The 27699-nt window shown below is 42.3% G+C and overlaps 1 protein-coding gene across 1 annotated transcript in view; it reads right to left on the bottom strand.

Moving 5' to 3' along the window:
* Nucleotides 1–2725: 2725 nt before the first annotated feature.
* Nucleotides 2726–27699, bottom strand: part of HCN1 (hyperpolarization activated cyclic nucleotide gated potassium channel 1) — a 190020-nt gene continuing 165046 nt past the window's right edge. Inside the window, exons 7-8 of the mRNA XM_079994786.1 lie at nt 12572–12736; nt 2726–7131 (exon numbers count right to left, since the gene is read on the bottom strand). Coding sequence (XP_079850912.1) covers nt 6296–7131; nt 12572–12736 — 1001 coding nt within the window. The 3' untranslated portion in view covers nt 2726–6295. The remainder of the gene's footprint in view (nt 7132–12571; nt 12737–27699) is intronic.

The following is a 27699-nucleotide window of genomic DNA, read 5'->3' as shown; positions in this document are numbered from 1 at the left end:
GAAGTAGCCAGTCTTTTAGCCAGCAGAAAGCTGCGGCCTCATAGTACAACTTTAGGTCTGGCAGGGCAAAGCCCCCTCTTTCTTTCGCATCAGTTAATATCTTAAACTTAATTCTGGGCTTTTTGCCCTGCCAGACAAACTTAGAGATGTCTCTCTGCCACTTCCGGAAGCACTCCGTCTTGTCCACAATCTGTAGTGTTTGAAACAAAAACAACATTTTTGGCAATACATTCATCTTAATAGCAGCAATTCGGCCTAACAAAGAAAGTTTCAATTTTGTCCAACTGTCTAAGTCTCTTTTAATTTCAGACCAACATTTTTAATAGTTATCCTTAAAAAGACTCAGATTTTTTGCTGTTATGTTTACCCCTAGGTACTTTACTTTTTTAACCACAGTTAGTTCTGTCTCTCTCTGAAACCGTTCTGACTCTGTATCTGTCAAATTTTTTCCCAGCACCTTAGTTTTCTGTTTGTTTAATTTAAATCCCGCCGCCCGACCAAAGTCTTGAATCAATTGTAACACTCTTTTCGTACTAGATTCTGGCTCCTGCAGGGTCAAAACTAGGTCATCTGCAAAAGCTTTAAGTTTGTATTGTTTCGCTCCGACCTGGATTCCTTCCACCAACCGGTCCCCTCTGATCATGTTCAAGAGCACCTCCAGAACCGAAATAAATAGCAGAGGGGAAATGGGGCAGCCTTGTCGTGTTCCTTTTTCAATTTTAAACTCTTCTGTAACCACATTGTTAACTATCAATTTAGCTTTTTGTTCTGAATGCAATATATTGCATCAATCCCATTCTCAAAACCCCGTCCCACTCCCATTTCTTTTAAATTTCCCTTCATAAATTTCCAAGAGATATTGTCAAAGGCCTTCTCCGCATTTATAAAAATTAACACTGCTTTTGTATTTATGTCTGTTTGCAAAAGTTCCAAAATGTCAATGATATTTCTTGTGTTAGCAAACAAGTGTCTACCTGGGAGAAAGCATGCCTGGTCTTTATGAATTACTTCATTTAATACTTTTTTGAGTCTACTTGCCAAAACGTCTGCAAATATTTTGTAATCCACATTTAAAAGGGAGATGGGACGATAGTTCTTAAGTTGTGTCTTTTCAGCTTCCGATTTTGGTATCAATGTGATAAAAGCTTCTTTCCACGATTCCGGCGCCTTCTTCCCCTCCATAATTTCATTGCTGACCTCCATCAGTGGTTGTATCAGATAGTCTTTTAATGTCTTGTAGTACTTGGAGGTCAGCCCATCTGGCCCTGGGGATTTGCCCAATTGCATGTTCTGAATGGCTTGTTCAATCTCTTGTCGTGTTATTTTGCAATTCAGGATTGATCTATTTTCTTGTGACAATTTTGTTAGTCCATTTTTTTCCAAAAATTGTTTAATCTCAACCTCATCTTGCGGCCCTTGAGTATATAATCTTTTGAAATATCTCTGGAAGCACTTTCTGATCTCCACAGGGTTCTGAATATTTCTTCCTTCAATTTCTAAATTTGTAACTGTATTTAGTTTTTGTCTCCTCTTCAACTGCCAAGCTAGCAGTTTCCCACATTTATTTGCCGATTCAAAAGTTTTTTGTTTCATTAATTTAATCTTCCACTCTATTTCCTGGTTTATCAATTTAGAATATTGTGCTTGATGAAGTTTGATTTCTCTCAGGGTCGGCTGTGACTTCGGATTTGATCTTAACTTCTTCTCCAATTCTTTGATTTTCTCCAATATCTTGTCTTTCCTCTCATTTTGTCTCCTTTTCTTTACAGCATTCTGTTGTATCAAGAACCCCCTCATTACAGCCTTACTTGCGTCCCAGATAGTTCTTTTTTCCACCGTAGTGTTCATGTTTATCTCAAAATAGTCCTTCAAGGCTTCACTCCGTAGCTTGCGAAACGACCCACAGCGCCGCTACCCCCTCCCCTTACGGGGTTCCTTCAACGTTTCAGGGGTTGCTTCTGGCGCCCGCCGGGTCCCGAGACCACAGGCTTTTGCTGCCTGTGGGTTTCCGACGTGGGTCTCCGCTTCGCCGTAGCGGACGACCCATTTCCCACGGAGCTTCCTCTTCACAGAAGGAAGAGGACCGCCATTGCCGTTCGCGCCGCCTCCGGAAGTCTCGCAGATGTAACTGTTTTAGAACAGGAAGTATTTAACTCAGCTTTCAGAGTAAAAGCCATGTTAGTCTGTTGCAGCAACGGTAATCTACACAGGCTTATGCCGTAATATATTTCCTTGACTTCCCATGCTACAAGACTCTTGGTTGTTTTAACTTTTTAAGTTTATGATTCGTAACCAATACAGTGGTACATTGGGTTACAAACGCTTCAGGTTACAAATGCTTCAGGTTACAAACTCCACTAACCCAGAAGTAGTGAAAGCACACCTCAGGTGAAGAATGGTTTCAGGTTAAGAATGGACCTCCAGAACGAATTAAGTTCGTAACCCAAGGTACCACTGTACATATCTTGTACATATCTAGAGTATACAAATTACCCAGGCCTTTATCATTGTAACATGACTCTCCATAATTGAACCACTTATATTTCCCCACCTTAGACCACCAAATAACATGTTTTTCCAGGCATGGGGAAAATCAATCTATCTCAGGAATTCTATAATACAGAATGTGTTTTACAAAATTTGCCACACATTCATTTGACAATGTAAGAAAACATTTAGGAACACCTTGAAATAACATGACATACCTTCGTGGAAACACCACAGATCAAATAAAATATTCATGTTTTTTATTGTTTTATATTTTTGTTCAATTTATTAATAATCTTTATATTTATATATATATTTATGGCTTTGAGCAAAGACAAAAGAAAAAAGTCTAACTCATCCCTGATCACACAGTCATTGTAAGAATCAGTTTGATGTATATTGTCTTTTCAGCAGCAACATGATCCAACCTCATCATAAATACATTTCATCCTATACAGATGCAAGGTTCCATATTTAAGGGCTTAGTTATATACAGAGAAAAATAGGTTGATTCTCAAAATAGCAATGGATATTCTTTATACAGTATTACAGAAATGAGAGTCATTTGATTCGTAACCTAAATATATATATATACACATTCATACATACATATATGTATATCATTTTATACCCTGTACCATTTTTAGTTAACTTACAAATCTTAGATTTTGCCCACTCTATTACAAAGTCATTAAAAAGGTTTTTTTTAATGGTTTCACTGAAAGACCATGTATGTTAATGTTTCTTTATAGTACTTAAAATAAAATAAACATATGTATAAAAATAGTTCACTACCAACTCCATTATACTCCTATCAAATGTAAACCTTGAATAGTTTTAAGGACCAGAATATGATCATCTTAAATTGGATAAAATTTATTATCAGTATTAAAATAAAGTCAGGGTTCTATTGTACCAAAAAATAAATGGTCTTGCAGTTTACCCATAGCGTTACATTCCTTGTATGTGATTCATGACCACTCCCATTCAACCACCATCATCATATTCACGGAATAAATTACGTCAATAACTTTATTTCAGTTGGGAACGGGGATTCGCTAAAACCTTTAAGTAGGCATTTGAAATAGCATCAGAGAAAAGGCATAACAGGCAAAATGACTTTGGGCGGCACTCTCGAAGCTACCCTTCCTTCTACAGTGGCCTTATTGGGGACAAAGAGGCTCCTGTAGAGAAAAGACTCTGTACACTTCAAAGACCACCAACTTTGAAACCATCCGTTGGGGTGTCTTCAGAATAAATCCCATTGGAATGGATGCATCTTGCACAGGGAAAACATTCCTGGTGGGTTGTGTTTTTCACTGGAATTAGGACACGCTTAACCTTCAAGTGTATACGAAAGCACCACAACATACACAGATGCGAGGTGCCATTTTGTTCTTCCACTGCTCAGTGATGTCAGTACTAATGGGCATGTTCTCTTACCAGGCGTTACCCATTTTGGGCTGAAGGGATGGGCAGTGTTGTTTGCACCGCCGTTCAGTTACGGCATGGTCAGCTTAACCGTGGCCCTCCCCAGGCACTATCAATTTGCTAAGGGGCTTCCTTTGTGAGGAGGGTGACACAGGTCTTGTACAATTTCCTCCATGTCTGCTTCTGAGATGGAGGATCACATCAGAAGGAAAGAATGTCCCGGGGAAAAGGAACAAGGGATTTGCTTGCAACAGGTGCTCTATCAGATTCTTATATACGCTGAACTTTGTAGCTCCCAGTCTACTACCTGGATCAGAAAGGATCGACAGAGTTTTCTAGCATAGCTTATATGAGGAGGCAGCAACACATCAAGCCCTGGTTTACATATTACTTACAGCAACATGATGTTCACCATGCCGGGACAGCTGCTCCCAGCAGTTCTGTCTTATTGTGAATCAGACTGTTGGTCTATTTAGCTGAGTATGGCTGGCAGCAGCTCTCTAAATCTTCATTTCAGATGTGGGACAATCCTACTCCTGTCTGGACATGCCAGGAATCGAGAACTTTCTGCTTAGACAGAAGATGCTGAACCACTGAGCTACAGTTGCAGGAATGTCTGCAGCTTCTGTTCCACACAATAAGAGAAAAGTGTACTGTTATGTTTCATGCTAGCAAACCCATCTCCAATGCGACAAGCACTAGGAGCACGGTAGGCAACATTTGACTGGGGCCTGAATCAGTTGGAAAATCCTCCCCCTGGAAGCCCTTGTAAGTCGTATGTTAACTTGAGAACGGAAGCGAAGGAAAGAAAAGGTTTACAAAACCGTATGCTTTAACCCTGCCTTCTGTTAATGACTCCCTCCCTTTTGTGCAGACATTAGAAGAAGAAAAAATTAACCTCATTTCTACGGTTGACAATACATGCCATAGTAGAATATGATGTCCAAATTATTATAGTACACACTGAGCAAGTCGTGCATTCCCAAACAAACAGGATGCTATAGTATACTTATTTCTTGTTTGTAAAATATCGTCACAGTCAACTACAGGACTACAGTGAGGACAGAGAACACACCTGAAAGCCTAACCGAAGCAGTGATTGACAAAATAATTCATTCAAAAAATCAAAACAAATTCACTTTTAGTTATTAACTACAGATTTGAAGTCAGCATTATAGGAAATGAAATGCAGAAACCATCCATTCACATTGATCATTTTCCAAGTTTTAAAAAGACACATTTGGGCTTTTCCCTAAAACGGCTGACTGAAGCGATGAGTTGTACCGGGGTGCAGGGTACTTTTGTTGTTCATTTTTTTTGGTTTGTTTACTGCTAAAAAAAAAAATAAGAATCCAAGCATGCGTGGAATATTTTCAGATACCACCTAGGGCAATGAAGAAATAGGTGATGGTATTGGTGAAATACACAGAGCAGGATCAAGCATATAATTTTGCATAAAAACACTGCATGTAAAAGGAGCATTGTAGGTCTCAAGCCATTGCATTACAGCTGTGTTGCATTTTATATTTCGTAAAATTTAATTTTTTTATATTTTGGCGTGAAGAGTTGCAAACTAAATTTCTAAACAAATACTTTGCAATGGTACACCACACAGGAGCTATTTTTGTTTTTGTTGTTGTTGTTGTTGTTGTTATTTGGGTCTAAAAAGTTATTTACAGTAAGATTAATGAGTCTCCACTAATTTTACCCCCCCCCCCAATATGAAGATAGAAGTCCACCCAGCTTTCAGAAAGAGGAGAATGATTCTGAGGTTAGATTTCATCCAAAACAAGCAGTACTGCTAGACCTTTTTCTGTAGACAGGAAGAATTTCATTGATCCTTCAATCGAAAACCTGAATGTAAAAGCACCAAAAAGTAATCTGGACCTCTAAAATGGGAAATGTGTCTCAATTATTTTTGTTTAAGAAAAGTTAAAAACTACTGTTTGCGAATTCCAAGCTAATGGGTGCATTATGTATGGATTTTTATTAGTGTTATTGTTATTATTATTTCTGTGTGGCTTAGTTCCTGGAATTATTAATACTGCCTTTTAATGTAGAATAAAAAAAGGAAATCTCTTCATATTTCTAACCAGGTTAAAAATAAATAACATTACAACCACTGTTTTTAGACTCATTTTAACAATTTCTAAGAAAGGAAGACATGAGAGGCCATTTTGGATTTCTCTTCTCTCTCCCTCTCTCTCTCTGTCTCTCTCTCTCTGGTGTCCATCTGTCTCTCTGTCTCTCTCCATACATTCAAGGGTTCAGTTTGTCCAAAGTGCTCCTTTTCATTGTAGACAGCTGGGATCTATTGGAAATCCTGGGAGTGATCTCAGTTTTATGTCAGTCTCCGCTTATTCGAAGTCTGCATGAATCATAAGTTTGAAGCAAACCGTGGTTTATCGCCCTCTAGTTCCGTGCTTAAGACTGCAGAAGAATCCCTTTGCAGCGTGGCAGCTGGTGGTGTGGGCCCTCGCGTAGGTGGAATTGCTCCTGAAGACATCTGGCGGAAGAGGGCCACTCTTTGGGGGACAGTGCCTTTGCTCCCAGCCTGGATACCTGTGCTTTGGAAACCGGAGACGGGCTGTGGAATGGAGGCTAAAGATTCTCCCACTGTCGGGTGAGGTCTAGAAATCATAGTGGAAACCTCGTGGGGTAATGAAGGCTGTGAGGCAGAGAGGGGTCTCACCTCTCTTGTCAGACTAGCATTGTGAAGAGCTTGTGTACTCTTGTGGACTTCACTCTTCTGCGACCCACTAGGCATTTGCTGCTGCTGCTGTTGCTGTTGCTGCTGCTGCAGTTGCTGCTGTTGCTGCTGCAGCAGCGACAACTGTGAGGCTGTGGGCGTTGCATACTGAAAAGTTCGGCTGGCTAGAGGGCTTTGTACCGGTGGGCTGCAGACTGCGGAAGGGTAGGAGCAGGGGGAGAAAACGGCAGCTTGCTGAGGCGTCTGTGTGCTCGGCGTCGGAGAATTCAGGCTCATCACAGAATACACAGGCGGGGATTGAGTCCTCATCTGCATCGAGGGGGCAGTGGTCAAAGGACTCGAATTCAGTGCTGGCATTTGCTGCAGATTTGCCGGCCCGACTGCCTGCACCATCTCCCGGTCGTGTTTCACTATCTGTTTCAAAATTTCGCTCTCCTGGTTGTTGAAGACACCAGTATTGAGATCTTTTTGGAATTTTTGCAGCAGAAGCGAATTCTTCTTTCCTTTGTGGGCGAAACGGACACAACATAGCATGCAAGTTAGCATCTCTCTGGTGACCTGTCAGATCATACCATATCTATCTAGCTGTCTGTTTCTTGCATCAAGGCAATAAGGGAAATGGTTAAAATAGCCAAAAGACTTAAAATCAGTCACATTCTTTTTTATATTCCTCAGATTACGTCACACTATAAGAAAAATAACATAGGGGATGATCAGGCAGATTGATGAGGCTATCCAAAATGGGAATAAACACAATTCTCAGATGCTAGAGTAACTGGGATCATCACTACAGGGCAGGTTAGGTCCCTTCCCACTCGTGTCTTCCATTACATCCTTTCACTTTCCCCCATAGGAAATTGCAACCGTTCACTTCTATAGTTCAGGTTCCTGGGAAACCCACAAACACAGCAGGAAGGCAATAGACTCCTCTTGCCTTTCCTTCCCAGAAGCTATGATTCAGTGGCGTGCTGCCTCCTAACATAGATGTTCATGTCTAATAGTCATTAATCCCCACTTTTAAGGAACATGGGTCACTGCTGTGATGACAGTGCCGTGCCCCATGGTGCCCCATAGTGCATATAAAGACACTATGTTAACTGCTTTTAATTATCTTATGTGTCAATTTCCTTAAGGTGGCTGTTTACAAGGAAATTAATAAGTCGATGATGCTGTTCATAATACTACTAATCACAGGCATGATGCACATGAAATGAAAGCAAAAACCTGTCTTGCCCTCGCTGACAAGGGTTTGTGTTTGTGTGTGCACAAGTGAGCATGAATGCACAGCCAATTTTGCACATGGCGAGCAGACACTTACTTATGGATCACCTATAACCATAAATCTCTAAGAAACTTACAACAAAATAAAATACAAAACAACATACGTCATAAAATAAAGCAGAGTATTAAAAGTGGCCAGATAAAAAAGAATGTTCCGGAAATGCTTGCTGAAATAAAAATGGTGCACCAGAATCCAAACAATGCCAACGTCTGATTTGCTCAGCATCCTATGAAATGTTGCATGAATATTTGCATGGATTTGCAGTATCCTATGAGCCGTGGTTAGCAATCCCTTCCCCAAAAAAACACTTAACACAATGACCACCATCGTGATGAGCATTTTACTATTTGTTAACGATAAAGGCTAATGCCTGCTAATACTTCTGCATTTTACTCCTATTATTGTGGGGACTGGTTTGACTCTTAACGTGCAAATATACTTTGCAATCCAATCATGACAGGTTGCCAGCAGTGGAAAGGAAAGGAAATGAAGTAACTAGGTTGTGTTAAAAGAGTCTCTCTCTCTCTCTCTCTCTCTCCTTGTTGAGCTGCCCTAATTTTTGAAATGCCCAATGTGTTATGTAAGTTATAAATACATGTGTCCATTTAACACATTTCCTGGAACTAATTATTAAACATTGCTTAAGTAGTGACCACCAGATTGAGAGTAGTAATCTTTCCAAATGGCTGTGAACTAATATGAACTCAGGGGATATTATGTAGTACCTGGTTGTGTAACACAAGTCACTGCATGCAAACTGACTATACTTGATTTGGGTGCTGCGGAACGTGAGATCTATATCATCCACTGCCCCCAAAGTAAGTCTACAGGCCTCAGAAACAACTTGCATGACTCTTGAAGCAACGCCCTACAGCTTCAGTCTAAACAGCAGAGCAAAATGCATTTGAATGCATTTGCAGCAATCGCCTGAATTAATCTGCAGTTTGAATAAACAACACTGCTTTGGAAACTGAAGATACATTCAGCACCTGAGGGCCTTCTCTCCATGTCCCTTTCAAGGGTGGTTCGGAGGCTGGCAACATGAGAATGAGCCCTGCTTATGAAATGCTCTCCCCAGGGAGGCATTCCTGGCGCCACCACTGGAAAAAAATCTTTCTGTTTACCTAGGCTTTCATCCCTTAAACTGGAGGGTTTTCGATTTTTGTGGCCTCCTTTCAGCGGCTGGGATGCGTTAGACCTGCCTTTTTAGTAATGATAATTAATAATAATTTTATTATTTATACCCTGCCCATCTGGCCGGGTTGCCCCAGCCACTCTGGGCGGCTTCCAGCACATATAAAACATCAAACATTAAAAACTTCCCTATACAGGGTTGCCTTCAGATGTCTTCTAAAAGTTGTGTAGTTCTTTATCTGCTTAACATCTGAAGGGAGGGCATTCCACTGCCAAGAATGCAGTGTTTTAGGGTTTTCAGTTTGTTTTGGTTTTTATATGCATTTCAACCTTTGTGCTATTTTTGTAAGTTGCTTTGGGTTACTTTTTGTTATATAAAAAAGAAGTAGCCTACCAATTGCAATAAATGATAATACTAATAATAATTCCTACAGGTGGAGGGGGGGTTGGTACATGTCTATGGACCTCGGTGATCATATGGATAATTTGAGGATAGCGAAATGGGGAATTTCCAGCTCAACATTTGGCCTGGCTGATTGTCTCCATGCTGCTGGTCTGTGGTGGTTTGAAGAATATTTCTGACAAATTTCTGTAGGTGATGTACTGCACATGTCTGCCATGTTTGCCAACTTAAAAACAGCCTTGATACTGTATTCACTAGGCTCAGCCATAATTCACTAAATCCAAGCCATACACAAATATGGTCCTATCATTTTGGCTCACAGACTCAGAGACGCCCCCCCCCCCACTATCTGTGCAATAATGACCTTTCCCAAGAATGCTGCTGACAGCCTCTATACATGATTAATAAACAATAATAAGTATGACTTCCAAACTTAGATTCTTAGGGGATATGTGAGAGCCTCGGATTACTTAAATTTCACTTACACTTTCTCTTTTATAGCAACACATCTCTTATTCATAAATCAACATGGCCATTTAATGGAATGGAATGGGATAGTGGGCTGCATTTGTTTTGTTTTTTTAGGTTTTAAAAGTATTAATATTTGATTTTGGCCACTTCTCTGCAGTACCCGTGGCTCTTTATTTAAAACATTTATAAGCCACCTTACTATTAAAAGGAATCAAAGTGGTGTATAAAAGGAACGGAAAAACAATAAGAATGGCAAAAGACAGCAGAATAATCATGACACTCTCATAAAACTTAGCATGCGCTGCACTGCATTGCAGTGATTCTGCTCCTACCTATGGGGCTGTGTCCAGCGGTGACAATTGGGAGCCACTGTTCGGCGCCATGGGAATTGACCTGTGGTGTCCTACAGGGCTCCATCTTGTCACCCATGTTGTCTGACATCTATATGAAGCTCCTGGGAGATTTCATCAGGGGATTTGAAGTGAGATGTCATCAGAATGCTGATGGCACCCAGCTCTATCTCTCTGTTCCATCTGAATCAGAAGCTGTTGAGTTCTGGACCAGAGCCTAGAGGTGGTTATGGTGTGGATGGGCGCCAATAAATGGAAATTGAATCCAGCCAAGATGGAGGTATTGTGTGCCGAGTTCTTGAGTCCGGGAAGTGGAGAGGTGTCCTGTCCTAGGTTTGCTCTCCCCTGGGAAAGGGCAGGTTCATAGTTTGGGGGTGCTCCTGGATCCAGCATTGTCATTCGAGGTGGCCTCGGAGCACCAACTTCCAGCTACAGCTAGTTCGCCAGCTACGACCTTTCCTGGAGAGAAATGACTCGGCAACAGTGACCCAAGCTCTGGTAACCTCCAGACTGGACTATTGCAATGCACGGGGGTGGGGAGGAGAGAGACTCGGACACTGCAGCTTGTACAGAATGCAGCAACCAGACTGGAATGGCCAACAGAACCCATATTGAGAGAACGGCACTAGGTAGCTATTTGCTTCTGGGCCCAATTCAAGGTCTTAATTTTGACATATAAAGCCTTAAATTAATTGGGTCTAAAATACATGAAAGGCTGCTCTCAGAGCTCTGTGGGACAGTGGTGTGGCCCCCAGACTTTGGTACTTGCTACATTTTGCTGTGGGCCTGGCATATATCTGGAGTCATGCAAAAGATTGTACCTTCCTTATTCTCACCCTTACCTCTCCTAGTGTTTCCAATGCTTCTTGCATGCTACTCTTGCCTTTGCAAAATGTTTTAGAGATTCTGCAAAAACTCAAATGGTTAAGATTCAGCAAGACTCTTTTATATGTCACAAGAAGATCTGAAAGCAAGTGAGCTGTCCTTCCTTGTTTTCATGTTTCCACTGCAACATGCAAACATGTGGGGAGAGTCATGTACCACAGGACTAGGGGGTGCAAGTGCTGCAGATGCAGAGAGCTGCACGGTTCTCCTATTTCACCCATTACAACGGATGACTCATTTGTGCAAACTGGAGTATGCAAACTAAGCAATGTTGAACAAAGTAGTAATTCATGTCGCCCTGGAGTAGGGATGGATGGACCCATTAAAGTCTGGTCCACATCAGTTCTCCATGGGGACAGAACTAAGTCCATCCCATTTCCATGTGGATTTTTAAAGGGAAAATTATTAAAAATCCACAAGGAAACACAAAGGTGGTTTTTTTTAAAGTACTTCCAAGGGTGCTCCATTGATCTAAAATATACTTCTTTCTTTTAAACTTTAAAAACAGGTAATCCACCACTATTTGTGTTTACATGGTGGCAGCCATGAAAACTTCCTTATAATTCCTTCTGAAAGCAACAGAATGTCATTAGGTCCCATTGCTCCCTAAGGGACTTGCTGTATTGTATTCACGGTATACAGCAACAAGCAGCAGCAAATGCTAGCCACTCCAGACTATGTGGAAAGAAATAAGTTTTGGAGGAATGGGGACCACACTGCAACCTCTTGGACTGCTTCATAGAGGGGCCCTCAGAACAGTGGATTCTGAAGGGAACCCATGATTTGATTTGAGTCATGATCTGCCCAGCTTGAATCAGTAGTGCCTGCTTGGAAATCTGAGTTTGGTGGATTCCTCTTCTGACCCTACCTTGGAGCTTCAGAGGCTCTGTTCCAGGGTATGGCAGTCAAAACAGTCCTGGGGATGGGGAGCTTTTAACATGCAGAAAAGTGTGGCTTTGCTTCCTTCCCTCCTCCTCACACATATATACACATGCTATCATACCCAGCCTTCTTCAAAGGGTTATCATTATTGGGTTGGCCCTATTATTTGGCAGAGAGAGGCATCTGCCTCAGACAGCACAGGCTGGGAAGTTGGGGAGCGGTAACGAAGTGCGAAGAGGACAGAGGTGTGTTTGTGCGTGTGCCACACAGTCTGCCTTTACCCCACTAAGCAAACTAACTTCTGCTCCCCTCAGGTGCAGTGTATGGGGAAGCCATCTTGTCCTCAGGCAGCAAAATATCTTGGGTTGGCTCTTATTTTTGCATTTATTTACTGTAGTTATTTATCCCTCCATACCTTGAAAGATACCACTATGTTAGTAGAGCACAATGTTTTAGTTTTCTTGACCTAAAAGACAAATACTTCTGTGGCTGGTGCTATATGAACAGAAAAGGGGGGAAAAACACCAAAAACATACCTATCCTATCCAGCCTGTCAATGGCTACTGTTTCAAAGGCTCTTCTCATCATGGGGTATTCCTCCAGAACCTCGTTGAAGTTGTCCACAGAGAGAGAATACAGGCGGCAGTACGTGTCGGCTCTCACACTGGCGGTGCGGCGGCCCTTGGTCAAAAGGCAGATTTCTGGGATAAAGGAAAGAACAAAACACAGGAAGGAAAAGAGATGAAATGGTTTCAAAAAGTAACTGATGAGTGAGCAGCAGAGGTGGGGAGGACAGCAGCAATTCAAACCCAGCTCCAATATTTCCTGCTGTTTTGTAAGCACCTCGTGCCTCTTCACTCCGGCTCTTTTCGTTAGGTTTATTTCCTGCCATTTCAATCTAGGCAACGACCAATTTACACATGCCCAGTTGATGCACAACCACACATGCATGCATTGTGACTACCCAGAAGTGGCTGGAAAAGCAGGTAAAATGGGCCATCATGCATGATGACCCAGAAAGCAACTGGGTTGCCTGTATAAAGACATTATATATTTTTACCCCAGAACAGGGCTAGGAATGTGTGGCCCTTCAGACATTGTTGGACTCCAGTTCCCACCAGCCCCAACCAGCCAGGCCCAATGCTCAGGGATGATGGGAGTTGTAGTCAAGCAACATCTTCCCTATCCATACCCTTGTATAGAAACAGCAAAGTGCAACATTTTGATAAAATAAAATGCCTGCATGGAAATCAAGATATTTAGTACCTGCACTAAATCAGAAGGCTCCAAGCCTTTTTCTTACCAACCTCTCTCAGTAGATGCAGATCCCATACTGTGCTCAGCCTATTTTGCTGCTCTAGGTGGATGTTCCTTTTGTCACTGCCCTCCTTGCATTGTCATAAAGGAAGCTAACATGCTCCCTCCCTCAAGGGTCTGCCCCACCAATCACACACCTCTTCATGTGCTCCATACACATGAACAATGCGTTGGGAGATGGGACACAGGTGCTTTTGCCCCAAGCTTCATTGCTCTGGGGTGGGGGAATGGAGAAATGTGTGTCTCCCTCATGTGTTGCCCTTGTGATTCTATTGCCTTGGGACGTAACTCATTGAAGGGAGGCTTATTTCCTCCCTCCCTTATTTCCTCAAACTCCCTCTTCCTGCTAGCACCATTTCCCACACTATTCTCAAGGTTTCCCCAACCCCCAGCAGCAGATTTCAAGGTTGCAGCATGACTGCAAGGCAGGAGGAGAAGCCCTCTTCCATGAACTTGAACTCCATTCCATTTGTAGGAGGGAAATTAGGAGCCACTGTGTTCCAAAGATGGACACCCACCACATCTTCCTCCAAAGAACACACATTTCCAGTATTTGCAAAGCTGGACCCAGTTGTGATTAGCATACTTACTGTATATTAAAAATAAGGATTCAGTTAGCAATACAGAGACATTCCCAAATGCTAGCAATCGCATTATTAGCTAGAGATGGCATCCAAATGAAATTTTCAAAATTGGAACCGCGCTGCCACATTGGTAGAGGCTCTGGTAGAGGCAAACCCTGCTTAGAACAGTTTATTAACATGTCCCTGTGCATGCAGCTTCATCAACAGAGTGAAAGAGGATATATATATCATTTTGTGAATCCTTAATATGAGGATCACACTAAATTAACTTGAGGTTATCATTTACTATCACTTTGGGAATCCCTGCAACTGAAACAGTGCTGTGAAGAACCACTGGCTCATGAGCCCTGTGCCATTTCTTGCAGGAAACTTGATCCCACGGGACCAATATAATTCCGTGTGATATTAATGGCCACCCTCTGGTTCTGGAGGGGGGGGGGGACATTGCAAGAGAGGAAGGGAACTTCTGGAATTCATATAGAAATCTTTCCACTTTCCTATGAAACATCTTAAAAGTTTGATCCCCCAAAAAAGTTAAATCGCAAGCAATTGATATCCTGGAAGTGGTTAACTAAAATAGCTACTGTATATGGCTAACAGAGCAATCCTATATCCTTGAGCTGTGTTCCTGATAGGGGGATACAATTGCTTCTAAACCCCTTTGTCCAGGTGGAACACACAATGCTTGAAAACACACACACACACACACACACACACACACACACGCACGCTCAGTTGAAATGATATTGGAGGGACTCTTGTCAAGCAAGATGATAAACTGGCCAAAATTCTGTGATCGCTAAGGAGTTGATCTTGCCCCTGATGACAGAGTGACATTATACCTGCAAAATAGATGGTGTTATAATACTAAGTCAATAGAGTCAACAGAGAACACTGGACATCTGCCCTCATGGAATTTTCCGAGCTGTAACATTGTAACGTACATTCGTTCTTAGTCACACCACTTTCCTCTGCAAAAATTCTGGCTCCCTTCACAGAGATATCAATACAAGAGTCCATGATTTATTTTATTTTATTTCCCCCCTGAGTGGACGGGTTGTTCCTAAGTGGATTCAAATTCAGAATCCTCAGAGTTCTCTTTGTAGACTTCCTACCCATAGTTCCATGAAGGCACCTGGTCGTGCGTTCTGTGTGTTTGTGGGAGACATTTGCACAGGGTTGCATGGAGCCCATTTGACTATCTACACTTGCTGGTTCTTATCTTCTGGGACTGGCTACTCCGGGAGCACAATATGTGGCTGGAATTGTGATTAGTGGGTGGTTGAAAAAAATCCAGAGATTCCTTGGGTGTGTCTGTTGGCATCAGCGCCAGCTCCAGGTTTTTGTGGGACCTTGGTGGCTTTCAGAGGGCTCACCAATTCGCTTGCCCTCTTCCTATGGGCCCAATCCATATAACCACAATTGACCTTTAAACCACCCAGAGACAGAATCTGATTCAGGCGTATCGTAGGAGAGATTTAAATGAGGAGGAACTCTCATCAATCTTATCTGACAGCTTAGTAAAAGCCATTGCATGGTTCTTAAAAAAACCAAAAACCAATTGGGGTGAATTTCTCTCTCTCTCTCTCTCTCTCTCTCTCTCTCACACACACACACACACACACACACACACACACTAGAATTTGTGGATAACGAGCATTCTGAAAGCAGGACACCTGTGTGTATTTTTGATTAGCCAATCACCTTAATGATTGTCCATATCGTTTTCAACAGTGTTTAATGTTTAAATGTTGTACACCAACTAGATATTTTATGATTTTGTTGTATATTAATACTTAGAAATAAATAACAATAAGCAATGAGTGTGAATGCTAGACGAGACAGAAGATTCAAATGAGAAATATAAAATTATCTTAAATATTTAGATGATCCATTATGTTACATTTTAGGTCCAATGAAAGTATGGGGAGCCTATGGTCCTCTAGATATTCTTCCAGGATTCCTGACCAATGGCTGTGCTGGCAGGGGCTGATGGAGGTCCAATAACATCTGGTGAGTCAAAGGTGTTTTTGGGGTGGAGTGTAGGGTTCCCTTCAGCAGAATGAGCAGGAGGGCCCACAGATGAACCCCTACCCCAATAACTCACACATCACTCATAAATTTTGTTTAAGGTTTTTGGCATAATTTTGGCCACAACTTTATTAAACATACAAATTGTGAGTGGTTGCTTAGGCAGTGGTTATGACTATCTGCCCCCCCCCCCGCCTTGGGGGACAGCACTGACTCCCGGATTCCAGCGAAAGCCAGTGTGGAGGAACAAGATCAGGGATAACTGGAACTGTGGCACAGACCCTCAGCTTCTCCCCGCATGCTCCCAGGGGCTTATTCGGCCCAAACCTAATTCCAGGGGTTTGGACGAAAGGATGGTAAGCCCCTGAATTCCTTTAACGGAATTCCCATGCAGCAGCATTGGAGGGGCAGGCCCAGCCAATCCATACCCCTCCACCAACCAATGTAAACCAATGCCTAACCGCCGACCTTACAAGTTGTGACGATTTGCTACGCAGTAGGCAAAATCCAAATGGCACACACTAATCAGCCAAATGGAAAAATTCCTACCAGGCCCCCGCACTAAGGCAAACAACCCCATGACAGGCATAGCAAGGTCAAGGCACAAGCCCAAAACAAGGGAGGGCGGGCGGGTGATCTGGTGCCCACCGCAAAAGAGAAAGCAGCTTGCTGTGAACCTTGTTTAAATAACCTCTGTTCCCACCCCAAATTGACAACATCAAATTTACCCCAGCAACACCAACCACCAATCCAAGCCAGGCCCCTTTCAGTCTATCCTGCCTGGCAACTACGGGGTGCTTTGCCTGGCCCTATCCGCAACACGTGCTCTCCTTTAGTGAGAACACGCTTTATCATTTAGTGAGAACATGCTTTATCATTCGTTGCACCACTTTTTAAATGTCTTTTTTTCCCCCTTACAAGACTGGAGAGCAGAGTCTTTTGTTTAAAATTTAGTTAGAACACCTGATTTTTAAAATATGCTGTGTAACTAATAAATATTGTCACTATTTAATCACACACCTTCTCTGAGCTGCCTTCATTTCATTTCAGTTTTGCCTACTAATCATTATCCCAGTTAGGACAATTTTACAATGCTATTTTAGCATGCTAGCAGAAAGTTCTCAGAAGGTATGTAAAATATTCCCCCCTCAGTCTCTTATTTTGCCCTTATCCCTGCATTCTGAGTTCATTCTTTTGTTTGGAAGGGGGAATCTTTTAAAGAGAGATGTATTGGAATTCCCCGTGTTAAACTGAAGCATATCTGACTTTTATCCAACTGGTGCTTACTGTGCTGCACAGAGAACTGTAATTTACTACAGTGATTCATGCCTGACGGATTGGTTTTTGAGTCTTGTGTTGCATTTCGTGCCTCACCTGCTCTTTTATAGCTACTTCAGAATTAAAGGTCTGCAGAATTAAAGGAGGAGGATCACAGCTCACTGGTAGAGCATCTGTTTGCATGTAGAAGCTTCCAGGTTCAATCCCTGGGAATCTCCAGGCAGGACAGAAAGAATCTTACCACTGCCAGTCCATGCAGACCATACTAAGCTACATAGACTTAGTATAAGGCAGATTTCTGTGTTTATACAAGGTCTGGTACATCCTGAGTGAAGAGGACTAGCCAGGAAAATGACTAGGTTACCTAGACCTCTGGGTCTGTATTATTTTGATTATACAGCGGATGCTCGGGTTGCGAATGTGATCCGTCTGGGATGCACATTCGCAACCCACAGCGTTCACAACCCGCGTCTGCGCATATGCGGGTTGCAATTTAGCGCTTCTGCGCATGTGCGACCGCTGAAACCCGGAAGTAACCTGTTCCTGTACTTTCGGGTTTCGGCAGTCTGCAACCCGAAAAGACGCAACTTGAAGTGGCTGTAACCCAAGGTATGACTGTATTTCCAGCTTTCTTTTTTTATCCTGGCCCAATTAAAAGATCAACTATGCAATTCTCATTAAAATTTGAGCCGAGCTTTTGCTTTTTTTTGTGATTGTGGGAACACACTTCTGTTTGTGTGTGCATTTGTGCTCTCAGTTGCCCACCTGGCACTATGTCTATTTCTCATCCAAGTCCTGTACGCCAGAAGGAAGCAGGAGGAAAGAACCAAGGGTAGTTTCTTTTTTAAAAGGTTCCAGAAAACTGTGTGGTTGTGAGCCAGCCCAGAAGGTGCAGCTCAGGGAAGCTCTTGAGGCCTGGAAAGGAGGGTGTCACACAATACTTAACAGAGCTAGAACTGAGACACAGCCCTGCGAGACACTCTATGAACGCCAGCTCAGTCCATGCAAATGGCAAATAGGATGGACACTGATAACATCACCAAAAGAGAGGGCAAATGAGGACAGAGATATTTTTTTAAAAAAAAAAACCCAACATGTACGTACGCTGGATTACATGTATAAATGCAAATTTAGAAATGATGGTTGTAAGTTAAATAGAAATATATCTCACTGCAGCGGGGAAGGCTGTGATCTGGTGATACTTGTGGCTGCTCAGCCTGCTAGTTGTTGATAGGCAACTTCAAGGGCCCAGGTAGCTCAGCTGGTGGAGCATGAGGCTCTTAATCACGGGGTTGTGGGTTTGAGCCCCATGGTGGGCAAAAGATTCCTGCATTGCAGGAGGCTGGACTAGATGACCCTTGTGGGTCCTTCCAACTCTACAATTCTATGATTCTATATTTACCCTTCTTATGAGTCTTTATAGAGAAGATTCCTTCAAACAGAGCTCTCCAAGCAGAGGACTGTGAAGTAGGGCACATGACTATCTGACTGGTACACCACCTACCTGGCTTATAGATAACATGGACTAGGATGGGGGAAGAAAGGTTCAGAGTATATGGATGGAATACATTTTGGCTTGCATTTCATCTCAGTTAGAACTTGATGACATTGGTCTTACAAATTGCAGGGACTGCACATTGGCCTGCCTCAAAAGGTTCAGTGGCTCCTGTTAGATGTTCTGTGAACTATCTTAGGAATGCAGTCTCTTGGTGCCCTTTCTCTCTCTCCCTCTCTGCATTTTCACCGCTCTGTTTTTTGTGTTCACATGATTTACTTAGCTGTTTCATTCAAGATTCTCCTTTGCTGAACACCTGACACTAAATGCAACACCTGACATTAAAACTGAAAGACACAAAAATTTAGCTAAGCCCCAATTAAAAATTATGCACTAGCATCATTCAATGGCAGATTTATTTATTTTTTAAGTTACTTGGTCTTTATGAACAACTCCTCCCATGAAAACTGCTTTTAAAAAACAATAAGGTTGATCACTTTCCTAATGGGAAGAGAACCATCTGAAGGCAGCAAGGCAATGCTAAAAAGCATCAGTTTATTTCCTCAGGCCAAACTGCATAATGACAATTAGAGGTTTAATTAAAAAGGGGGGGGGGGAGTCATGATTCGTGCTGCCCCTAAAACAGACGGCGTCACATATCTCCAAAGCAAATTCAGTCGTAATGCCTTTGGAATGTAGAATTAGCGTTCAGCTAAGCCTGTCTCAAGGCTTTCAGTAAGAGGGTAGGACTTCTAGAGAGGCATCTACAAATCATGAATAGAAATCTGAGGTGCAGAAACTAATTCAAGTTATGTCCCCATCTTCCTCTATATTGAGTATGGCAAGGGCAATACTGAAACTAACAAGAAGGAGCACCATCCCTTAGACTAGTTCCAAGTAAGAAGGCAGGCCAATGGGGGCTAGCAGAGAACAGACTGGGGTTGGTAGGGCCTTTATGGACCAGCCTCCAATGTTAAGCCAACAGACATCACCCTTACAAAACCTGTAATTCCGTTTATCTTTTTATTATAAAATTTATATGCTGCCCTTTGTTAAAAGACCACAATTATGGCACAAGCACAAATGAAGAACTGAAAGGGTGCATGGAGCTATTAATTTTAAAGCTTTGTATAAGGAGAAACATATTGAATGTCCATCAGCCCTGGTCCTAGTGGTCATATCAGCCAAAGACACTCTATGAACGCCAGCTCAGTCCATGCAACTGGCAATTACTCCATAATGATATTTAAGGAACACCTGAGCTCTCAAATCTGTTTGTCACAGATCATTGCAAAGTTTACCAATAAATAATGGCGCGGACAATTCTTTTTTGTTTTCCCCTCCCTCTTGGGTGTTACAGAGCTGCTGTGGTGTGGTGGCTGGACTAGGACTGGAAAGATCCAGGTTCCACTCCCCCTCAGATATTAAACTCATGGAGTTACCTATCTAACAGGGTTGCTGTAAGATCAAAGTAGGGTAAAGACTACGTAGACTGCTCTGATCTCATTAGAATAAAGGCAGGATATAAATGAAACATAGGGTGTAGTTGTATTTTATTCCATATTCCTGCATTGCAGGGGGTTGAATTAGATGACCCTCGGGTTCCCTTCCAACTCTATGCTTCTATATGGATTGGCCAGACTGCTATACATTTTTCTGCGGGAAGGTATGTATTTATTGTCCTGCCTCCTCCAAGCGAACCCAGGCCTTTGCTGTCATCTGGTGCAGAATTCAAATTATAGGCTGTAATGAATTATATCCTTCCAGCTGAGGAAAGCTGACTTCAGCTTTAATTTCTCAGCAGGGAGTGGGTGTTTCATCATGTACCAGGCATATTATGTTGCTGTCTAAACGGGCAAGCTGTTTATCTAGGCCATATGGTAGTTTTCAGCAGGCAAAGGAAGAAGAGGACGCAGCCAGGTCTATCTATCAAACAGCCCAGTCTTGCTTCCCATTGGCTGTGGGGTTCATTGGTCAAGCTATAAGTTCTTTGTGGTGGGAGGAGGGAATCTAAGAAATTATTAAATTCTACTGATGTTGAAATCATTTATTGATAATTCTTACGACCCTCCATTTCATTATGGATTAAAGACTCCTCGAGAACTCCAAGCAAACAGATTTCCGCTCACACTAAGTAAATGGCTGGAGGATTCAGTCAATCACTTTTCTAATACGCACATCCTTCTCCCTTACAGAGAAAGGCAGCTTCGGACTCCAGCATCTGTCACCAGTTCTCAGCTCTGTTTGCTCATAAATCTTAAGATTTGTACCCATCAACGTTAGAAAGGGAGAGCAAGAGCCCATATGGAGCAGACCAGTGCTCCGTCTAGTCCAGAATTCTGTTTCCCACAATAATATACCATATTTTCTGGTGTATAAGACGACTGGGCATATAGGACAGCCCCCAACTTTCCCAGTTAAAATACAGAGTTTGGGGTATACTCGCCGTATAAGACTACCCCTCTTCCAATGCACACACACACACACAAAAAAAAACCAGTCTCCAGTTCGGCTTGGAAATCTGCTCCACTTCCCAGTGGCTGGGGGTGCGCTTAATGCTGTTGTTGGTTCCCTGCCATTGGTGTGAGCCTTCCCTTTTCTTTTACTGTGGGGGCTGCTTGGGCTGAGGCAGCGGCCACGTGTCTAGTTGCTGGGGCAACGCGAGGCTGCCATTTTGGACCACATGGTCTACTACCGGGAGCAGTTAGGGTCATTCTGTTGCTGGTGATTGGGGGGGGGGGCTTCTGGGGCCAATTTTCAAGCGTATTTCTGCTTCATCTAGAGAGCTTGGTGCCTTCTGATTTAATTTGCTGTTGTTTTGTCCTTTGGTGGGGAGTTGCTGCAGGAGCTGCTGCTGTAGCCGGTGTATAAGACGACCTCCGACTTTTGAGAAGATTTTCCTGGGTTAAAAAGTAGTCTTATAATCCAGAAAATACAGTATATATAAAAAAAGAACAGTCCTGCTGAATCAGGCCAAAAGCCCATCTAGCCCAGCTTCCTGTTCTCACAGTAGCCAAGCAGATGCCCATGAGAACCCCGCAAGCAGGACTTAAGCGCAACAGCTTTATATTGTTTGTATTGCCCATGGTAGCACATAAGGTATCCTTGTTTTATCCTCATGGAGGTGAGCCACCAGGGCCAACCCTACCATTAGGCAGAGTGAGCTGGCCACCTCAGGCAGCAGATTTGTGGAGTCATGAAAGGGCAGCAAAGACATCCAATGTGTTTCATATGACCGAGCAGTGGTTTAAAATGACCAACATTTCAAACAAAATGAAACACACAGCCAAAATATAATGTGCTTAAAGTTAACATGGTGGGTCACAGCTTTCGTCATATCCATTTTTGCAGTATGGCAAAGTGTAAAAATACATAACTGTGCAAAGGAAGCACAGAATGGCAGATTGCATTACAAAGAACAAGGCAATGCTGAATTTGTTTTCACTAATCTTATGCGTTATGATGTGGTGACATCAGAGTACACAGAGCCTAATTAAAAGGGATTTTCTCGTACATAATGCAATGTAACACTGCTTCCCAGTTCATAATTTTACAGTACTGATCTAGAAAACACAGATAGCTGCTCCTCTAAACCATAAGCAGATAGGTCAAAGTCTTCAGCAACCTAAACAGACTGAAAGGCAATATCCTGTTCTGATATGGCTACATTACTGTCAGAAATCATGCATACACAATAAAAACATTAAAGATAATACAAAAAGAGGAGTGCTGGTGCCCTGATATACTGCAAGCAACAGCAAAATGCTTAAACTTGGCTCTTTTGCCTAGTCAGCAACCCACACGCAGGCAATACAGTTATGGAAGCAAAACTGTAATAATTCACAAACCCTTCCTTTGAAGGGAGAGGGAATTATTTTGCCTGTAGGTTGGCTTAAACAGTCTGGAGCTTGCAGTGTCCAGTCTTATTTTAGAAATACATTAAAAATCCAAAATTCAACTATTATCCATTTGCTATTCAAGTTTTGTCCCCGTCCTCCTCCCTGCTGAATCCCACAAGGGCACTGAATCCCACTGAATCCCACTGAGATGGAGGAGAAGGAGAAGGAAGAAGATGGCAGTCAGTGCCATCCCATTCATTGACTGGTTTTAAGGAGGAAGGTAGAAAGGTGGTGGAAAGTTGAGGCGGGTGGGACAGTGTCCATTCATGCAGATGCACCAACTTCCATTGCCTTTATGTATGGAAAATGTTCCAAAATTACAGTATACAATTCCAGCAATCTACACAAATAGCTGGATTTTACACTAGTTTAGCTTTGTCAATGTTAATTCATCCCCTCTTCCCCCCAAATCCCTAAATCTTGAAAAATAGGCTTACTACTTTTTTTTTCCAGACCTGCGTAGGACTAACCACTGCTTGTATAGGATTGCACTGTTGGTAAAGCTGAAATCTGATGTGATGGGTGCACACAGCTTGTGTGAGCATTCTTGCCCCAATGTGCATGTACAAAAATGTACTTGAAACTATAGCATTTTGGCTCTTTTTTAAAACACCACCACCACCAAACCAACTCACTGCTCTGGTGTTAATTTAAGTACACTCCCTCAGGTGTAACTGTCATTAGAAATTGAACAAGCAGCAGGAGCTAAACTTTATTAAGTACAGATATAGGTTCAATGACCCAAAGTATCCATTTGCCCACCCATAGGAAGTAGAAGGTTAGGAAGTGACCAGGAACAAGTTCTTCTTAAATACTTGCGTTATCCAGAGCAGTGTGTGTGCACTGGGGTGAGGGGATACTGCAGAAACTGAAAGCTCATACTGAATGAACTCTAAAACAGCACACCATTTAAATTAGCTGGAAAGAAAGGGAAGCAATTTACATGCATCGTTGTTTAAAATTAATCACACAGCCTTCTCAGTGAGCCATCCATGCATCAAGATGGGAAATATTTAATGGAAAGTCATTATGATGTTTCTTAAGATGGAAAGTATCACTGGTGCAAAGGATCCTTCAAACATTGCATTTCTGCTCTTTTACTTCTTAACTCCATTGTTTATCCAAACGTAATTCTTATCTACTTAATGTGTCTACCTCAACTGCACTGTAAAAACAAAACAAAAAAACACACACAAAAAACAAAACAAAACAAAACGTTCCTCAAACTTTTGTGTAATGATCCTTTAAAATATCACAGAGGATAACATCCTAAAGACAATTAACAATAGTTGGGTCACAAAATGGTAATCACATAATGAATAGTGGTATGTGTTCAGGGAGACTTCTGAGATTACAGGTGTTGCACAGTTTCATTTTTCTTGTGTAAATAAGAATGTTTTTGGCTTGGAATACTTGGCTTAAATATGAGGTGAGAATTGAGGCTCTAAAAGATCTGCTCTGGCTCAGATTTTAATAGAAATTGAGAACTCCTGCTCCTCTGCTATCAGAGATGGATTTAGGGGAGGGCGCAGAGTCTTGGAGATGCTGTGACTGTTATTTAGAATGGAGTACAAGAGGTGAGGGTGCACTGAATTTTGGCATTGCACATGGCACTGATGAAATTTTAGACCCCAAAGTCAGCCACCGCTGCTATCAACACACACACCTCCAAACTCCATCTCGCACCCATGTGTCTTTCTTGCTACTTAGATGGTGATTCCGTCTCCTCCTCTCTGCCTCTAACACTGGGATAGAGAACTTTTTCAGCCTGAGATTGTTGCATTTCCTCGCAGGCAACTTTCTGGAGGCTGCGTGCAAGTGGAGAGTGAGGCCAGAGGCCAAGGCAGGCAGAGCAATGAGTGTGACTCTTAGCTTTGTACAGCAGGCTGCATTCTAGCCATGCAAAGGCCAGAGGTTTCCACATACCTTCATCTCTCAAACCGAGAAAGGTATTATCACAGTTCATGGCGCGGGGGGGGGGGGAATCCTTGAAGGTACAGGTCAGGCCTGGAGCGCCATGTGGGAATGTACCAAGGGCTGGTGAGACGAATGGAAGACCACATTCGACCTCTGAGCAGAGGTTCGCCACCCCTGCTCTAGTGTACTGCATGCAGTGAAGACTATGAGAAGTTCCAGGTACAATGGAAAATATCATTTTGACAGCACTGTTCACATCTGTTTGGAGGGAGGAAGGCATTTTACAGGGGAAGCGAGATTCCCAGTGACCTCAATGGCATCAAGGGCTTAATGTGTTCTGATTCGGTTTTCTATTTTCCTGCACCCACCAGGCTTGTTTCTTAAAAAATAAAAAATAAAAATCCAAAGTGAAGGATTTGATGCAGTTCTGAATCATGGGATTCAAGAAAGACATTAATGCCATGCCTAACTGCCAGCCAAGTCTGAAATTTCACCCGGTAGTTTTGCCAACAGATTGCTTCCTGCAACAGGATGTAACTTAGTAAACATTGTGATAGATTAGCACCCATTTTAAGCTAACCAGAAATTAGCTGTTGTTGTCGGGAAACTCAATACATACCACCCTGTCTAGTGTAACCAGCTGCAATTAGGTAGTCTTTGTACAGACATACATTGAACTTTGAAAAGATCGGATGATCATCAATTAGCAAGTCTGGATAGGAGAAGGGTTACCGTCAACTAGCAAGTCACATATAGGAAAGGCTTGACCAACTGCATGATCCCTTAAGAATAATGATGAAAGTGTGCAGCACAAGAGGTTTGTTCCTTTTATAGCATGGTCCAAGATTAGAGGAGATGTCTATTGGGACTTGAGTCAATGTGGCTGGGGGCAGGCTACATTCATGGATTAAAAGACATAGCTCATTCTTCCTTTATCATTTAGCTATGTATTTCTGTATGGATAAGCAAACACTGTGGACTTTTACAGTACGCTGGGCCTTGATCCTGCAATGGAATCTTGTACACATAAACCAGACATCTTAGCTAGATTGGAAAGGTGCGTGCAGATAGCATGCAGATGTATTCAGATTAAAAAAACCTGCAATCCTAAACATCCAACAAGCGTTTTATGTAAGATGGAAATACTGGTGGTAAAAAGGAAGGTCCAACTTGGTGGGGATGCTCAAAATATTGTACTTCTCCTGAAGGAACAGGTGTGTTCTCTGGTAAGGCTCTTTGGCCCAGTTTTGCCCTCAAGTAGATAAGGATGATCTTGTCATTTTGAAATTAGCTTATCCAACACACATTACATGGCGCTGCTCTTGAACGTGCCTAGAGGTTTTACTTGGTACTGAATGCAACAGCCCCATATTCTGACTTCATGGCACCAGTACTTTAACAATTGCACTGGCTTCCCAGGGGCTAGTTATCATGCCGATAATGGAGAAGGGCTGTAGCGCAGCGGCAGAAAACCTGCTCTGTATGTGGAAGCTCCCTGGTGCAATCCCCAGCATCTCCAACTACAGCTGGAAATGTCCCCTGCCAGAAACTCTGGAGAGCTGCTGCCAGTCCGTGTGGGCAATATTAAGCTAGATCAACAAATGACCCTTTTGCTCATTTTGGTTTTGTTTTTTTTAGTTCCCCCCCCCTTTATTTCCCTTTCTTTCCCTTTTCTCTCCCCTTCTCTCTCTCTTTCTTTTTTTTGGTGTGTGTGTGTGAGAGAGAGTGGGTTTCTCTTTTTCTTGCCTTTTCTTCTTTCTGACTTTGTTCTTTTTCCAACTAAGTATCTGGTTATCTTAGTCTATTATATTAAAAAAAAGATATTTTGTAATGGGTTCGTATTTTTGTATAGCTACGAATAAGTATCAATGAAGAAGTTATAAAACAAAAACAAAAACAAACAAGTAAGCAAATAATCTGGCTTGGAATGAGGAAGTTTCCTATGTCCCTTCCTATGTTCAAAGCCCCAAACAGTTTGGGTCCAGGATATGGGAAAGACTGACCTACACTGCATGCAGACTGTAGTCATGTATGCAGACTGTATAACATATAAAACCTGCTTTGTTGGGTTTTCTGTTATAAGAGTCTCTTTCTTCATCTGCTTCCCCCTATATGGGGAGAAGCTAGAGAGGGAGAGAGGAAGTGGGGTGATTTTTAACAGAAAAATAGCTATGGGGAAAGGATTAGCAACAACCCTCCCCAAGGCTGCTTTGGGTTTTTTTTAAAATAAAAAAATAGTCAGGTGAAGGATACATGAGACTGCATGTCACATCTAGTGTGGGCTGAAGAAACAATGAGGGGATTCAGTAGCAAATGACACACAGCGGGGAACAAAATGAAACAATTGCAGTATTTATCCGAAAGCACTCTATACTTGTGGGTGGGTGGGGGGACCAGGGCCTGTTGCTGACCTGCTGGCAAGACTGCTGTTCCGCTGAATTCCAAATCAACATTGCTATAGTTACGTGTCTTTCAGTTATTAAATGCAGAGGGATAGGCTTGTATTCATGTGTTGGGCATTTCAACTAGCAGGAAGTAAATGGAAAATGGCTCTTTATCGCAAAAACAAAACACAACCCATTAAAAAAAGACAAAGCAAACAAATATATTGCAGCATATATTGCAGTCCATGCACTAGAATGCACTTCCATTAGATACAAAGCTGTCAAAGGAAGACACACACACCCTGCCTGCCCCCCAGCCCAAATATACATATATATTTCACTACTTTAGGTATAACTAACTGAAGTATATGTAACTGAAATAATGACATATCCTCCCTTTGTTTATTCCGGCCTCTATGGCCCTCTCCTTTCCCTCAGGTTTCCTTTGTGTCTATTTTTAGACTGTAATCCCCTCAGGGTAGAGACCTGTCAAAGCTATTCTTTGCAAAGTGCCATCTTCATAGATGGCGCTGTACAAATAAACACATACACAAATTGAGAGAGAGAGAGAAGGAGGCACAGTGAAATTTGTAAATGGGCTAAAAAAACAAGGCAGAGTCCAAATGCATACAAGGTAACAACAGACTGATCCATTCCTAAACAGTCACTATGGTGACTATGATAAGCTGTGCTTATTGTACTACCTGCACTATGCTAATTTGACATCTCTAGTGGTGAAGACACTCAGAATCCCAAGCG

This window comes from Podarcis cretensis (assembly GCF_951804945.1).
Source record: "Podarcis cretensis genome assembly, chromosome: 11".
Classification (NCBI taxonomy): domain Eukaryota; kingdom Metazoa; phylum Chordata; class Lepidosauria; order Squamata; family Lacertidae; genus Podarcis; species Podarcis cretensis.
This window is presented reverse-complemented; position numbering and strand designations above follow the sequence as displayed.